This window comes from Anolis sagrei, chromosome 1, assembly GCF_037176765.1.
Source record: "Anolis sagrei isolate rAnoSag1 chromosome 1, rAnoSag1.mat, whole genome shotgun sequence".
NCBI classification, from domain to species: domain Eukaryota; kingdom Metazoa; phylum Chordata; class Lepidosauria; order Squamata; family Dactyloidae; genus Anolis; species Anolis sagrei.
The window spans coordinates 154,997,241-155,015,276 of NC_090021.1; the positions used below are offsets into that span (position 1 = coordinate 154,997,241).

The 18,036-nt window shown below is 37.7% G+C and overlaps 1 protein-coding gene across 2 annotated transcripts in view; it reads left to right on the forward strand.

The window, feature by feature from the left end:
* MEIS1 (Meis homeobox 1) overlaps window positions 1-18,036 on the forward strand; it is a 222,372-nt gene that overhangs the window by 109,224 nt on the left and 95,112 nt on the right. For both annotated transcript variants that reach the window (XM_060784304.2, XM_060784320.2), the window contains exon 8: window positions 6,575-6,720. In XM_060784304.2, coding sequence (XP_060640287.1) covers window positions 6,575-6,720 — 146 coding nt within the window. The remainder of the gene's footprint in view (window positions 1-6,574; window positions 6,721-18,036) is intronic.

Consider the following 18,036-nt stretch of genomic DNA (forward strand, 5'->3'; position numbering starts at 1 on the left):
AACTGATTTCTGGCGTTTGCCAGCATAGCAGGCGTTATGTTGGCAATTTCTTCCTGGATGTTGGTCTTCAAATCTTGTCGGGTCCATGGATGGTTCACATAAACACAGGATTTCAAAAAACCTCATAGAAAAAAATCACAAGGGGCTAAATCTGGAGAGCAGGCCGGCCACTCCAAATCCGCTCGAAAAGTAGGCCTCAATGGCAAAAGCGCGCTCCTCATTGTTCCAGCGCATGATGGCGACTGAACTGTGTCAGGACAAAACTTTATACTCCCGCCTCTCGAACGAGACCACTAGCGCTCCGCTACGTCTTCAATCGTTTTGAAAAAAGGAAGTTATGCTGCCTTATATTTATATATATATATATATATATAGAGAGAGAGAGAGAGAGAGAGAGAGAGAGAGAGAGAGAAATATATAGATAGGATAGAGTCTGTTACATGTTGTTCTTTCACATATAATTCTATCAACTGATATAAATTATCTGAATATAATTATGGATTTGTTGATGCAGTATAATTCCGGGATAATTTTACCTGGGCATTGTAGCATTTTTTGGTAAAGGACTGCTTCCTTAGCATGCTTTCTGAATAAAATCTCAGGCTAAACCCGATGCGCCTTTAATACTGTCTGTTTTCATGCCAGAACACCAATGTTTTCATATTATAGGTGACCACAGAGCATTAGAGATATATGAAAGGTCAAAAATACCTGATGACATTTGAAACAATAAATGTTCAAATTGGTGCTAGCACTGATGGATATGACTCAATATAGAAACAGTCTAGATCAGTCGTTCTCAACCTGTGGGTTCCCAGGTGTTTTGGCCTACAACTCCTAGAAATCCCAGCCAGTTTACCAGCTGTTAGGATTTCTGGGAGTTGAAGACCAAGACATCTGGTGACCTACAGGTTGAGAACCACTGATCTAGACTGTTGAGAACCACTGGTCTAGATGTTTGAGATATAGGAAATGTGTGTGTGTAACAGAGGTAGTAACTGTTTTCTAATTTAAATGTCCCATGGTAAATCAGGAACTAGGACCAAGATGCAATTCTTTTCCTGCAATGTTGGTTATACTTATCAATTTCAGCTATAGAAATTAACTAAAACCAATCTCTTTTTTAAAAAATCCTTGTTACTATTGCTTTTATATTAAATACTTCAGGGTCAGGCATGTAGCCCGGGGGGGGGGGGCTTGGGGGCTTCAGCCCCCCCCCGAAATTCTCATGGTGGTTCGCGAAAAGGCCTTACTGGTGCATTATTTAAACTGTTATGTTTATTCATATCATGATCTGATCACCATAATCAATATATCCCATATGCATGGGGGTATTGGGGTAACGATACAAAAGGTTTGCTACAGTAGACCCTCTTTCACTGAGACTCAGCCCCTCCCCCCGAAACAAACTCAGCCCCCCCCCCCCCCGAATCAAAATCCTGGCTACGGGCCTGTTCAGGCTTTATGTTGCTCTTCAAAAGTTTCTTCAGCTCCTTTGTCATCTAGGTAGCATTGCGGATAAATATCATATTTATTATTGTGGAGCAATATCAGCATTTGTTAGTGTTTTTTTTTTTACCGATTGGGTAGATGGATCTTTGAAGGAAGGAGGTTAGAAGAGGGGTGATCAAGAGGAGGCAGAGGGGAAGTTGTAGGAAGAGAAGGGGTGGAGATTTGACCTGAATGAAAGGGACCCCTGCTGAGCTGGCTAGTCTGACTCATTGAATGACCTGAATACGATAAATGCTGCTTTATCCTTTCTTGAAAGGAACAAGATAGCACAGCCTAAATGCCTGGGTGTGCTTAAATAGGCAACTGTGGGATGTTTGAGGTGAGTGTGTTTGAAATCTGAGCTGCTTGACAGTCTGGGTATTGCCAGAGGTCATCTGCCCTGCTCCGTGGGGATAGGCCCAAGATTTGCAAGCAACAGCCCAATGGGCGAACTGTTCCACAAAACACATTTGTTCATTGTCTTTCCTTTGCGAGATCACAACCTGTGAAACATTGTAAAATAATTCTCAAATATTATTTCAAGGGCCAAATGGACGTGCTGAAAGGTGATGATAGAAACTGAAATGCAGAGCTTCATCTCTCATGTTGCTCATTGTGAGGTTCATGGTATGTGTGAGTGTGTGTGAGAGAGTGCATGCCTATAGGTAGCGTATAGTTGCTGTGCAGAGTTCTATGCTCCTAGCAATTTGACAGGCAACGAGTCTGCTTCAGTGATCTTAAATCCTTTTAGACTAATTTGTGAAAGAGCAGAAAAATAGCTAGCACCCACTCCTCCATTCAGTGTTAAAAAACGGAGAGGTGCAGGTATTTTACAAGCCATCCTCTCCAGATAAGGTCGATTTTTAAATGCCTCTGATAATACTGTGTTGTGTTTGCTTAAAAGAAGAGTTCTACATGAGTTAAAAGGGATTATTGTGTGAAGCCACCTTATCACTGGCCACAATATACAGATGAGAGGGAGAGTCAGGTTGCTGCATTAGAATGTTGCATATGTGTGCGGTGCAAATTCAAGCACTGCCCTTAAATAGCCAAGGGCCATTTTTAGGAGCCTCTGGCCCCTCAGTCGCTGGCCTGCTAGTTAATTGCCACACGGACTTCATGACACATGGACAGATAATATGACATTTTCAGTTTCTGTCACTAGCAAACGCCACAGCGTTGCTTGCACTAGTTGCTAAGAAGCTGTCAGAAACCATTAGCAGTTGGCTAAAGTTGCCCTATGGCATTTCCTCATGGCATCAGCAAAACGAGCATAAATCACCCAGTGGAGCCTACTGCTATACTAATGAGGCTGTAAGCTTGTTTATGGACTAGCATCATTTTTATGATTATTTCCACCTTTTCAGCTTGCCTTCATTGGCGGCAGGAGAAGTCAACTTTAAGAATGAAGTCACTGCTGACATTTCGCAAACGTGGTTTTGTAGCTGCTACCATGTGGCTGGTCAGTGGGTCTTCACATTTTGCTTCATGATCTCTTTTTTTTTAATGTAGACAAGGAGAAGCAGGAGAGGAAAAGCATTCTCAAGAGACCTCACAAAGGTGGCTGTATCAAATTGCAGAGTGAATGGAAATGCTATTTAGACTTTTAACTGAGATTTTATTTTCCTTTGCAAGGCATCAAGTTTCAGATTGTTGTTGCTTTTTAAGTGGAAATGGTTAAGTGATGTATTAAAATCCAAGAAAGTGATTGGGGGGGCGGGTGGTTGGGTAAGTAAAGGACTCTGTTTCATTAATTTGCCTTTTTCTTATCCTCCTCTTATCTTCTGTTGGACAGGATGAGAGTTTATTGTTTTAAGCTTCTCTGAACACGCAGGAGTATTTTACATGGGATTGAAAGCATTTGCTTCCAATGAAAACCTTGTCTTAGATTACAGCCCAGCAGTGTAATTTCCCTCCCAGATGGGAGTAAAGTAGCAATATTTGCCTAAAAACAGTAGGAAGAACAAACTGTGCATTAAGCCGAGGCTGTTTTTGGCTTGAGCTAATGATGTAACAGAAACCTTTTATTTGGGATAGGTCACTGCCTGGGATTGAAGGGAGGTGATCTGGCTCTTGCTTGAAAGGTTTCTCCATTGTATCTACATAAGTCTTCACTTTTTAAAAAAGGAATGGGGAGGGAAGTGTCTGAGATTCTGTTCCTAATGTTTCTGCTTTCATACAGCAGAAATAAACAGGAAAGGTTCTGGGGAGTGTTAGACATGGAATGCAGAAAGCTTTTCCTCTCCTAATGGAGTATATAATTCAGGTGCCCTGAAGGCATGCTTTCAGGAATTCTTTTGCCCGAGGTAATGGGGAGCTAAGGCTGCTTTAAGGCCTTGATTATCTATTGATGCACAAAGCTGGAAAAAGTCATCTCTGTTGGATTATAGTAGATATTTCCATAAATTATCAATGAATCCTCTTCTAGCCAGGCACAAGGCATCACTTGCTAAAATAATCTGCAAGCATGAGCAGAAAGGGGTACAAAATGTATGGGTTTGTTTGTGTGTTTATTTCTAAAGAATAGAGAACAAAAGCAGTGGGGAAAGACAATGACATTCGGTTAGAAGCCCCTTATTTTTAATCAGTGACTGTCTAATATATTTCTCCTTCTCTTCCCATCCTTAATCGCCTCTCAACTAGCGAAAGTGGATTAGTACGTGGAAAATGTAAATGCTGTTGAGTTGTTTGCTCATGTTTATTTTATGAATCATTATTTTATATGGTAAATTGCTTCTCTGAATAAAAAGCTTTCAAAGACTTTATCAGCCTGACATCTAAACTCTTTTCTATAAAGGGCCTGTTTTAGAGAAATGAACATTCGAGCTCAGCCTTTCCTTGAAGATATAACGCCTTATGAAGGCAGTCATAAATATTCTTTTTGTTATTTTTAAAGTTTGTGCTGTATATTAATCTTTTAAATTAATTCACTTAAAAAAATAACAACTTTTATACAGATTATTTTAAAATAATGTCTTCCTTGAGATTAAATTTATTGATTGCATCTAAAAGATAGTATCTGAAAAATGACCTCCTAAATGTGAGGCCCCAAGATGGTATTCTACCCATATGACAACAATGAAAGGACTAAACAACTGCTTAATTTCATCTTCACAGAACCTCACAGAATTAAAAACATTCAGAGACATCCCATAATTTGGTTATGTGAAATATTGTATGTACATATAATATTTATAATATTATAATGTAATGCAATATAATGTATATAAATAAAAATGTAATGTTTGTTTGTGGGATTAACATAACTTAAAAACCACTGGGGGAATTGACACCAAATTTGGACACAAGACACCTATCAGGACAACGAGTGACCATCACTCATAAAAACACAACAGAAGAGACTTAAAAAGCAAAATAAAATTACATTACAACGTATGCACAAACCCACACATATATATGCAACCACACTTATACACATATAAACAAATATATATACACACAAAACACATATACACACACTTGGTCACAGCAATGCGTGGCAGGGGATGGCTAGTACTAATAATATGATATTATAATTATATGTTTATATTACATGTAATATTACTAATAATATTACAATATAATAGTATAATACAATATATGTGTAAGCCGCATCGAGTCCTTCGGGAGATGCTAGCGGGGTACAAATAAAGTTAATAATAATCATAATAATAATAATAATATTTAATACTAATATTGTATTATGGTAATAATATAACATATTGTATTTATATATATCTTGTAAGCCGCTCTGAGTTCCCTTTGGGGTGAGAAGGGTGGCATATAAATGTTGTAAATAAATAAATAAACAAATAAATAAACACATCAAAGGATTGGAGATGGCTGGATCATTCAGCTTCTCGTCTTTCTCAATTTTCCTTGGCATCTTGTTCTGTTTTTGCATTATTTCAGAATCTGCAGAAAAATAGTCTTTAAATACCATTTGATCATATTTTCTTCTAAAATATTCACTCATGAATATTTGATCTACAAATAGGCATTTTAAGCCATATTTCATCTTGAAGTGTGCCTTTTTATTAGGTTTTTGACCCCAGACCTGTGTCATGAAAATTCAGAGAAGTACAAAATCATTACATTAGCCTGAGAGATGTAGATCAGGTCAATTCACATTGGAATTTGCACAGACTGAATTCACCAGGCATCTCTAATATTCATCCTATTAAACAGTATTGGGGATCAGGTTCTATTATATGTATTTTTTAATAGAAACAGGTTTAGTTATGTTTTTGGTGTGGTGGTTGCTTTTTCATCCCCAAAAGGTAATTGAGCAGTTTTGTTTGTGAAATATAAGAGAATTGGAGGTGCATAGCATCATGCACATGTTATGCAGGAAGTATATGACAGCAGAGAAGATGTTTTCCAGGTTTAGTCACTGGCATTCCCAGATATGGTTAAAAAAGCTGAGCTGATGCTGGCCATAGTTGGTGTTACCAAGGTGGGCAGACCACGGACCTGATTTGCGTTATGCAGTCTTTTATATTTGAGTGTCTCATACAAATGACTTCATAGAATATTTATACTTCAAATATGGCGTTTCCCAGTTAGAACTGTTGAAAAGTACTTATAAGGAGATAGTCAAAAAGATCCACATCCTCAAGGCTGTAGGCTGGATTGCCGAGTATCTTTAGAGATATTCAGGTGATTTGGATGGAGATATATTAACTGGAAAGTGGTTTATATTAACATTAGGATATCTTTTTTGTTTTTGTTTTATAGGGGTTCGGAAACACTCTGGATTCAGATTTTGTTCACAAACACAGTGTGAAATCACACATAATGGAGTGTAATTTTGCTTTGTTTTTAAAATCGATGTCCATGTAAAAGGGGGAAAAAAGCAGGTTTAATTTGAACATCTAATGAAAGCAATGGCCAGTGCACTTACATATGTGTGTTTTTGGAAACAAACTGACATCATTATTGCCACTCATGGAGTAATTGTCAGTTCTCGTGTTTTAACTACTAGTTGCACATTTAAAACTATAAAGCACCTACACCAAAATAGTCTTCAGTCAAAGTACCTCAAGTTAGCAAAAGTCAAAAATTTGATTCACTATATTTACAGGTGACGGCTTGGACAACAGTGTAGCTTCTCCCAGCACAGGTGATGATGATGATCCAGATAAGGACAAAAAGCGACATAAAAAGCGTGGCATTTTCCCCAAGGTAGCCACAAATATCATGAGGGCATGGCTGTTCCAACATCTAACAGTAAGTGAAATCTAGATCACATATGTGAAATGAAGCATGGGTAGAAAATGTCATAGTTGTGGAAGAAAACAAGAAGAGTTAACTACCTGCCGTTTGAGCGTATTTTAGAATATGGTCAAACATATTTCATAGTCTTTGCATTTTGTGTACCTTGATAAAGAGAGAGATTGGGAGAAAGAGGGAGACTGAGAGGTGGAGAAAAATAGTTAACAAAATGAGAAAAAATATATACTTAAATAGCAACATTTCTTTTCATTTTTGGAAATAACAAAGATATAATACAGTATATTATTATATAATTTAAACCAAACTAAGGCTGGGGGGCCGGATATGGCCCTCCAAGGTCATTTACCCGGCCCTCGCTCAGGGTCAACCTAAGTCTTAAATGACTTGAAAACACACAACAACAATCCTATCTCATCAGCCAAAAGCAGTCCCACACTTCCCACTGAAATGCTAATAAGTTTATGTTTTTAAAATTGTTCTTCATTTTAGTTATTATTTTGTTTTTAAGTGGTTTTTTGCTATACAAATAAGGTATGTGCAGTGTGTATAGGAATTCATTCATTTTTTTTCCAAATTATAATCCGGCCCACCAACAGTTTGAGGGACTCTGTTTAAAAAGTTTGAAGACCCCTGATATAAACATTATTCAACATCTCATAATGTACACCACAGGACAGAAAAGAAAAAAGTCAGAAAGTTCAGCAGCATGATTAATAGACAATGTCCAAGAACCTATTAGAGATAAAAAGGCTTCCTTGAGGAATGAGCATTCTTGTCCATATCTGGAGAACACACTGGAACACAAGATTGCAGAAAGGAAATATAAACAGAGAATACAGGAAGAAATGGGCGGTGTTGAAAAGCATATCACTAACAGCATGATGACCAAAAATAAAGACAACCCCCTCCCCTGTATTTTTGGCGAAATAAAATAACTAAAGACAATAGAGTTGAAAGAGCACAAAGAATTTGCAAAATAGTGGAATGTTTTCACTACAGAAGATACAAAGCATACACCTGAGCTGATTTTGTAAGAAGTGTATGAAAAGCGTTTGCCAAAGAGAATTGACAAAATGTTCTGGACCTTAATGAGGATTCTAAAAAGGTCCAAATGGCATTCGTGTGAGAGTTTGTAAAGAGCCCAAATGTGAGCCTGCTGATATGGTCAGCCTCTGTACTACAGGACTAGAAAGTGGCATATTGATATTTTTTTTTACTTTCAAGCTACTCACGTTAATGTCTGTTATGAAGGGATTAGTGGAAAGTATTGCTAAATATGAACTTTTAAAAGAATTTAAAAGGGTTCTGCTGCAACCCCCCCCAACCCCCCCCCCAAATATATAGCATATAGAAAGGTAAGCCCCCCCATCTCTAACCCTTTAAGGAGCCCCCGGTGGTGCAGTGAGTTAAACCTCTGTACCGGCAGGACTGAAGACTGACAGGGTCACAGGTTCAAATCTGGGGAGAGGCGGATGAGCTCCCTCTATCAGCTCCAGCTTCTCATGCGGGGACATGAGAGAAGCCTCCCACAAAGGATGATAAAAACATCAAATCATCTTGGCGTCCCCTGGGCAACGTCCTTGCAGACGGCCAATTCTCTCACACCAGAAGCAACTTGCAGTTTCTCAAGTCGCTCCTGACATGACAAAAAAAACCATTAAAGCCGAGAGTATCAAAATAACATGTAGATAGGAGTGGTCTCACAAATATGGCCTATGTGGACTTTCGAAAGACTTCTGAGTAAATTAATAATCCCACATGGTCACAATTCAAATACTGCATATAGCAGTGGTTCTCAACCTGGGGTCCCAGATGTTTTTGGCCTTCATCTCCCAGAAATCCTAACAGTTGGTAAACTGGCTAGGATTTCTGGGAGTTGTAGGCCAAAAACATCTGGGGACCCCAGGTTGAGAACCACTGGCATACAGTCTTAGCCATTACACTACAAGAGCAGTATTAGAGAAAATATCAAAGGACTAATGCAACACCTCTGTGAGTAAAATTTTAAACAATTGAGGATATTTAGTTAGTTTTAACTAGTGGATTTTAATGTTGAGATATGTGATTTTAATGCTTTTGTATGTGTATGGTATAACATGTTTCGGCATTGAATGTTTGCTGTTTATATGTTGTGCTCCGCCCTGAGTCCCCTTCAGGGTGAGAAGGGCGGAATATAAATGCTGTAAATAAATAATAATAAATAGTGATTAAAATGTGAATAAGGGCAGAGAATGTGGACAGAGCAGTTTCCCCCTCTTTCTCCTAATACTGTGCTCCATTGCCATCTGATGAAGCTGAATTGGGATGGGTGCAAGGAATTCAATACAAAAAGAAAGTTTACTTCACACATCAGGGATGAGACAAATAAATAGAAGAAAAGGTTATCAGTGGCCACCAATCCTGTGGGCTATATATTACTTTCAGTATATAGCAGGTATTGTGTTTCTCATTACACATTGCTTGGGAATGTAAGCAGAAAAGTATAGAGTTCTGGCCTAATTTACCTGTCTGAGCGTATCTCTTCCTATGAACCAGCTAGGGTGTTAAGATCGGCTGGGGAGGCCCTACTCTCAGTCCCACCTGCATCACAAGTACGTCTGGCGGGGACGAGAGACAGGGCCTTCTCAGTGGTGGCCCTTTGGCTGTGGAATGCCCTTCCTACAGATATTAGATCGGCCCCCTCCCTGTTGACATTTCGGAGGAAAGTGAAGACTTGGTTGTTCGAGAAGGCATTTGAATAGGCAGTGTAACGAACATAGGAATATGGAACAATTGGATGATGAGACTGGATTTCGATCTTAACTATGAGACGTGCATGAGATGTTTTATTGATTTGTATTGACTGTATGCTACTGTTTTATTTGTTTTTAACTGTTTTAGGATGTTTTTGAGCATTGAATTTTGCTATTGTTAACCGCTCTGAGTCACCCAAGGGCTGAGAAGAGCGGTATACAAATAAATAAATATAGTTGACCTCATGGAAAGCTTTCCATAACCAACTGGCTAGTCACTGTGTGGACAGGATAGATCTTTGGTGTGCCATTAAATTTACTATTCTAGAAGTATGTATGTCCTTTTTAGCTATTGCAGTTGTACATATTGTCTGTCAAATTAAAAAAAAAAAAACACTATTGTTCTTCCTGAGAGATGGTGGCTTTCTTCAGTGAGTTATAGCATTCATATATTTTATGATGTAATGTTTCTCCTAAAAAATCTGTGTGAAGGAAAAATAGAAGGACAAATGCATACTTAATTTAAAAAATCCTGTTCCTTAGTTTGGGTATGGATATATAGATATATATGTGTGTGTGTGTGTGATATCGATATGTGTGATATATATATATATATACATATTTATAGAGAGAGAGAGGGGGGAGATATATACTGTATATACTCGAGTATAAGCCTAGTTTTTCTAGTCCTTTTTTTAGGCTGAAAAAGTCTCCCCTGGCTTATACTCGAGTCAATGTTATTTATTATTTTAATTTGTTGTTGTTGTTGTTGTTGTTATTATTATTATTATTATTATTATTACATTTATTATTTTATTGTTGTTATTATTACATTTATTATTTTACTTTATTATTTTATTGTTACATTTATTATTTTACTCTATTATTATTATTATTATTATTATTATTTTACCCTATTTATTATTATTGGAGGACATGTAAGCATATTTACATTGAAAAGGTTAGAATAATGGTTGAATTAGAGTTGGACAGTCTTATCTTGAATTACAGTTTTATGTAAATATTCAAAAACATTTAACCTACTGATGCCTAAATTAATGTAATTTTATTGGTATCTATTTTTATTTTGAAATGTACTAGTAGCTGCTGCATTTCCCACCCTCGGCTTATACTCGAGTCAATACATTTTCCCAGTTTTTTGTGGTAAAATTAGGTGCCTCGGCTTATATTTGGGTCGGCTTATACTCGAGTATATACGGTGTGTGTATGTATGTGTGTGTGTATATATATATATATATGATCAATAAAGAATTCTTTTCACAGTAGGTTGGTCTCAGCAACATATCACATCACATCACATGTTGTTTCTACATCAGAGCTTGTTCCATTAGCTAATTAGGAACTGCAAAAATCTGCGAGTTATTTGATTTGTAACGCCTATTACAATTCCGTATTTGGAAGCATGTTTATTCCTGCTATTTTGTATAATTTTGCTGTCTTAGCACATTCAGCCCTACTAGATCTATATTAAAAGCTTTTGATCGATGAATACGTTTTCATTAATTTAGCCATTACCAAAATAATAGTTGATAGTGTAAACAGCTAGCAGTCCATAAATAAGTACGAAACCACAAAGAATGGAGTACACAAGTTTGAAAAAGCACCCATTCCTGTTACTTTTCTAAAAGGCCAGTCTTTTCTAAAAGACGTGTTTCCTTTAGATAGCAAACTCAGGAACAGCAACTGAATAGCATCCCATGGACAGATAAATTGATGTTAGCAAAAAGCAAATACCAGCAGAGAGGCAAAGTCAGATAACTTTGCAACTGCATGGGACACTAAAGTTGAATCCTTGCTTGATCAATTTGAAATTAATAAAGAAACAAGTAATATGATTACAAATCTTCTATACTGTTTACAATATGGAAAATATATTATTTGTGTCTTCATTAACTTGCCCTTCCAGCAGCCTTATGGAGCTGTTAATGATAGTGTTACAGATCATGTGGGGGATGAGGATTTTGCTTCTATTTTCCAATAGATCTTGTACTTAAGGATGCAGAGAAGTGGCCAGCAAGAATTTGAAATGCATAGACTAATTTTGTAGAAGTATTGGGCAGCTACATCTAGTAACCTTCACACCTGCTGCGTACTGTCTGTGTAGGAAAAGTAACAGAGCTTTTCAAAGGTCATAGTAGATGTAGCTCAGTCCATAAAAAGGTGGATTTGTCAGTACTAATTGACAGGTGAAAGGATATTCCCTCTCTTGGGTGTTATAAAACTGGAATCCACAAGCTTTGCTGGGACATCACTTGCCCTGCATGAGACAACTACTGCTGCCAATATAGTTACAGGAATACAGAGTAAACTTTGGCATACTGAGCTGCTCTGCTAAAAGAAGAGGATAACCGCTTATCAAGAATGACATTGCTGTGGCAAAATATTAAAATGAAGTCATTTTTAGGACTGTTCAAATTAAACTTCTTGTTACTAAATGGAGAAGGCGCATAGTCTCTTCCATAGCTACCTCCTTATAAATTCAGCTCCCGTCACCTCATTTTCACCTATTACTTCAGTGTTTCTCAATCTGGGGGTCGGGACCCCTGGGGGGAGTCATGAGGGGTATCAAGGGGGTCGTCAAATTCCATCAGAAATTTTCTGTCTTTAAGTACAGTATTTTCTGTTGGTCATAGGAGTTCTATGTGGGAAGTTTGGCCCAATTCGAACATTGGTGGGGTTCAGAATACCCTTTGATTGTAGGTGAACTATAAATCCCAACAACTAACACTCCCAGATCCCAACGTCAATGCCCACCAAACCCCTCCAGCATTTTTGGTTAATCATGGGAGTTCTTTGTGTTAAGTTTGGTTCATTTCCATCATTGTTGGAGTTCAGAATGCTCTTTGATTGTAGGTTAACTATACATCCCAGCATTTACAACTCCCAAATGACAAAATCAATCCCACACACACAATAACAATAACACTTTTTTTGTGCTGCCTTTTATATTTCAGAAATAGTCTATATTCTGACAAGCCTACTGTTAAAGCTTTTCAGTCAGGTGTATTTAGAGAAACTATTGGTTTTACTTACATTTTTGTTCACCTCACTGCATATTCACTCAGAAGAAAGGTCTACATAAGTCACAGGGAACTTTATCCCCAGTGACAGGGTAAAGATTTTCCGCCTTTGTTTAAGACAATAATGTTTGAAACACTGTTATTTTATAGTTCTTTTATTTGCAATTTTAAAATAGTTATGGGAGTACCATTCTAAGTTCACAATACTGACCACAAGAGTGAGAAATTCATGTTTAAACAATAATGCAACAGATTTCAGTAGTCTGTAGTTGGGTAGATGTGAGATTGAATAATATACACCACTGATATGTAAACCAGGGGTCCTCACACTAAGGCCCGAGGGTTGGATACGGCCCTCCAAGGTCATTTACCCGGCCCTCACTCAGGGTCAACCTAAGTCTGAAACGACTTGAAAGCACACAACAACAACAACAATCCTATCTCATCAGCCAAAAGCAGGCCCACACTTCCCACTGAAATACTAATACGTTCATATTTGTTTAAATTGTTCTTCATTTTAATTATTGTATTGTTTTAAAGTGGTTTTTGCACTACAAATAAGATATGTGCAGTGTGCATAGGAATTCATTCATGCTTTTTTCAAATTATAATCCGGCCCTCCAACAGTTTGGGGGACTGTGACCAGACTCTCTGTTTAAAAAGTTTGAGGACCCCTGATGTAAACAAATGCAATTCTTTACTTATTCTACATTGTATTAAAGCTCCTTTAGGAAACCATTTTCATACAACAGCTTGTGATAAAATGGAAAGTATGAAATTAGAAGAATAAACATTCCTGAGTGTGTTTCTCTATGAGAGATTCCTTAACTTCCCTTTCTAATTGCCTTGAGGCTCACATTTATGCCCAATAGTAAACTGGATTCACATTTAGTCAAAGACTTACTCAGATCCAAGTCAGTCATGAATGCCGTAAGTACCATTGATTTCAAAAGGTCTTCTGTAAGTATGACTAAATCTGGATCTAATCCAAAGTGTGGGCATTTGCAAATTGAAACAGTATGGAAATGCTGATATCAAAACACCAGCATTCTGTTTCTCTGGTAACACTTCCTAATTGCACTATTATTGTGTAATTAATAGGACAACTTTCAAAGATTTTAAAAAACTACTCATGATTATCATATTAATATACATCAGTGGCATGTAATTAAATGACACAGATAGTAATTACTCTGTCTAGGTGGAAGAACAAAAAACAAATGAAGAAACAGAATAATGTTGAAGAAGTACTTAGTCTGTAGTGTTAAAGACCTTCTTTTAGATCAGGGTTGGGAAACTGGAAGTGAGGAACTATAGAAGCCCTGCAGGATCCTTAGAGGGCTATTTTTCACAGACTGTTTTGCCCCCAATCATCTCTAGGAGACACAGAGGCAGGTTTTTAGATCTTCAGTGTCCTGTAGAGTGCATTCTAGAGCATTCTGAAAATTTCATTTTGACCCAGAAAGGGTGTGTGTGTGTGTGTGTGTGTGTGTGTGAGTGAGGGGGGTATCCAGAGGGCTCCATACCTGATGGAAATTCCTTCTGCAAGACCAAATCTTATTTGGGAAAATAACCCTTGGGGAGCACCTAGGGCTGATTTTGTGGCCGATGGACCACTTGTTTCTCACTCCTCTTTTACATAGTGATTAACACAAGACAAAACAACTCATGTTTTCTTGTGAAATCTCAAATACCATTCAAAATACATTTTACTTCTATTACTTTTGTATTTGTGTTACTGTTTTCATGTCAGGAGTGACTTGAGAAACTGCTAATTACTTCTGGTGTGAGAGAATTGGCTGTCTGCAAGGATGTTGCCTAGAGAATGCTACTCTCCCCTTGATTTGAACCGCTGACCTATTGGTCAGCAGTCCTGTCAGCATAAGGGTTTAACCCATTGTGCTACCGGGGGCTCCTTAGATTGCTATAATACTAACATGTTATGAAGCTGTTATTTGATCTTATTTCCAGATATACATACTCTGAGCTGCTTTTTTCTTACCTACAATCTCTCTCTTCCTGCCCCCCAGGTATAGTTAGTATATCATGTCAGATATTGCAGTTGTATGGTGGCAGACAATATGTTTTGCATGTAGAATATCCCAGATTTCATTACTCCCAGGTTGAAAAGATTCTATTTACATCATACCGGGCTAGATATAATAGTAGCCTGACTTTTATAAAGCAGCTTTCTATACTGATATATTTTAATGGGATAGAAAATATCAATAGATTTTAAGATCAAACAAAAATGTAGTGTACGTGGCAAATATTTATTTATTATTTATTTATTTACGAGATTTGTAGCCTGACTTTCTCAGCCTTATGGCGACTTGAGGCGGCTCACAGAGTTAGCAAATTTGCTGCCATCTATATAAATAAAAATGTAATGTTCGTTTGTGGGATTAACATAACTCAAAAACCACTGGGTGAAGTGACACCAAATTTGGACACAGTGCACATATTAGGTCAACGAGTGTCCTTCACTTATAAAAACACTGAAAAACATAGTGGAAGGGACTTAAAAAGCCAAGAAATAAAACATACATTACAACACATGCACAAAACCACACATATATACACACAAAGCACATATACACAGACTGGGCCACAGCAACGTGTGGCAGGGGACGGCTAATACATTCATAAAAATAAAGTAAAAACATTCAACTCTACATTATAAAAACATATATAACTAATTAAAAACATATGATCACCCATGTCGTCCTGTTAAAATCATTATCTAACAGCATCGTCTTGCAAAAGTGCAAGTGACACCAATGTATTTTTTGCCTTCATTTTTAGCATTGTTGTTTGCATTACATATTCTACACTGTGATTACTGCCCTGTTTTGCCTTTGCAATGAAGATGGCTCCCATGTTAATTACATACAGGTAGTTGTGGCTGAAATTTGAAGTTCTGCAGTTTTCAATAGCCAGTAATACACAGCTAATGTGGGTTGGTGGTGATTCGGGTAGGTTGATTGCATAATGGTTGGATTTAGATTATGTCCTTATAGGTTAGGTAATTATTTACAATAATTTCCATAGTCTTGGTGCCTGAAGGTCGGGTGGGGGCTGGGCCATCAGAATATGTTCTTATATGTCACATTCTATGAAGGTGTTGGAGGTGGTGCGGGTGATTATTACTACAACAGCAGCAGAAACAACTAATACTGTATTGTCGAAGGCTTTCATGGCCGGAATCACTGAGTTGTTGTAGGTTTTTTCGGGCTATATGGCCATGTTCTAAAGGCATTCTCTCCTGACGTTTTGCCTGCATCTATGGCAAGCATCCTCAGAGGTAGTGAGGGTAGTCACTACCTCTGAGGATGCTTGCCATAGATGCAGGCAAAACGTCAGGAGAGAATTCCTCTAGAACATGGCCATATAACCCGAAAAAAACCTATAACAACCCATAACTAATATTATTTTTTCAACTTCTGCTAAAGCATGCTGCCAGAAACTTGTAATTAAAGATTCTGTTGGAAACAATCAATATATCCATGGAAGAGGAGTGACTGACTTTTCAGGAGGTAAAGAAAGGTCATATTCTCTTTGGCTCCTCTTTTTCAGCACCTTGGAGAAAAGTGGGAGAAGATGGTGGATTATAAAGTAGAAAGGGGGCCTATTAAGTCCATGTAAATTCAATCACTCTTCAGAATTGTAAGCAATAGCCAGTTGGGATCTTGGTGAGTTCTTCTTAAGTATCGTAATGTCAGGGCCTAGATCTGGAATGCTGTATCATTTTTAATGTGTTTTCAGTGGGATTTGCATTCTGTGGTGCTGATTCCACTGTGTGATGTGGTTTGGATTTAGCGTTCCCTGAAATGCATTAAGGGGTTTAACTCAAGACTTTCATCCAATTTGGCTTAATGCGCTTTAATTCGTGTTGTAGTGTGTTTCGGTGCTGTGTGTTTTCTAACCACTACATGTTGGAGTCGGTTTGAAGCTGCATTAAATGTTTAGTGTAGATGAACCCTAGATAATATGTATATCCTGAGCTATGATTCAAATCCTTGGTTTGATTACCTTCTCAGCTATGGAAACCCGTTGGCAGGCCCGTAGCCAGGATTTTGTTTGGGGGGGGGGGAGGAGGGGCTGAGTTTGGTTCAGGGGGGGGGCAGAGTCTGAGTGAAAGAGGGTCTACCCTAGCAAACCTTTTGTATCGTTACCCCAATACGCCCATGCTTATGGGCATGGTGATCAGATCATGATATGAATAAACATAACAGTTTAAATAATGTACCAGTAAGGCCTTCTCACGGACCACCATGAGAATTTTGGGGAGGGGGGGCTGAAGCCCCCAAGCCCCCCCCCCCCCCCCCGGCTACATGCCTGCCCGCTGGGTAGCCTTGGGAAAGCCATACACTCTCAGCCACAGCGAAAGGCAAAGTCAAACCACTTCTGAATAAATATTGCCAAGGAAACCTCATGATAAGTTCATCTTAGAGTCACCAAAAGTCAGACAAGTCTTGTAGGGAGACAGCAGCAATTGCAAAGACAGTGTGGAATTAGTTATCATCTTAGTGGTGGTAACCAAAGCATTTTCTCCTGAACATGCTTTATCCTGTCTATCCAGAATAATTTGAAACACTTGAATCTAATACGTAATTGTGGCAATTACACAAATTAATTTTTATTGGCTATTTTATAGCATACTTATCTAATCTGTCAACCACAGAAGAAAATGATAATTCTAGAAAGTGTTAAATTAAATAGAAAACGTTACTGGCTTGCAAGCAACATTTTAAATAGTATCACGGCATAAATTTTCGAACTTTAAGCACATTCCTGAAAAGAAATTGGCATCAATAAAAGAAAGTTAGTGGAGTAAGGAATTTCTCCAAGAAAACCTCATCTGGCAACCTTTTGCAGATTTTAACTACATATAAAATTTAATTTCTATAGGGCTTAAAGAAGAGCTTGTTGAAAAGACAGCGTATATACAAAAATCATGTTTAAACATAACTCTTTCTGTGTATACTAGTATACTTTCCAAGTGTTTTTCATCCGCTTCCAAAGCAAGACAAGATTTGACATAATTCTGATTAGAACTTTAAAAAAAGATTTTTTTAAACTTTGTCATGTCTCTCAGAATTTTCTTACCAGCATAGCCAGTTACTATGGTAGCCGAAATTTTTAAAAAGTAAAGTATCCTAACCCTGGTTCCAACATTCAGTCAGTTCAAAATATATAATACTTGCTCCCATGAATTTCATAGCAAATGTTATGAAATTCAGCATGGTCCAAAGATACTAAAAGTATCTGAATCAATATTCCATAATGCTTCAGATATTTTGTGGAGAACTATTGCAGCATTTTGTGGCCTTTGTACTGTTCTTATTCCTCTACATCCCTCGCTCTACACCCTTCCTCAAAAAAAGGCAGGACAAGGGGGCTAAAATGTTATTCATAAAATCTTTCAAAAATTGGTCATAGTGAACCTCTCTAGGTCAAAATAAACCGTGTTCAAACAAAAGTGCAGTTGTGTCTCCCCAACTTAACTCTTATTGAGCGTCAGGCATGATGTAGGG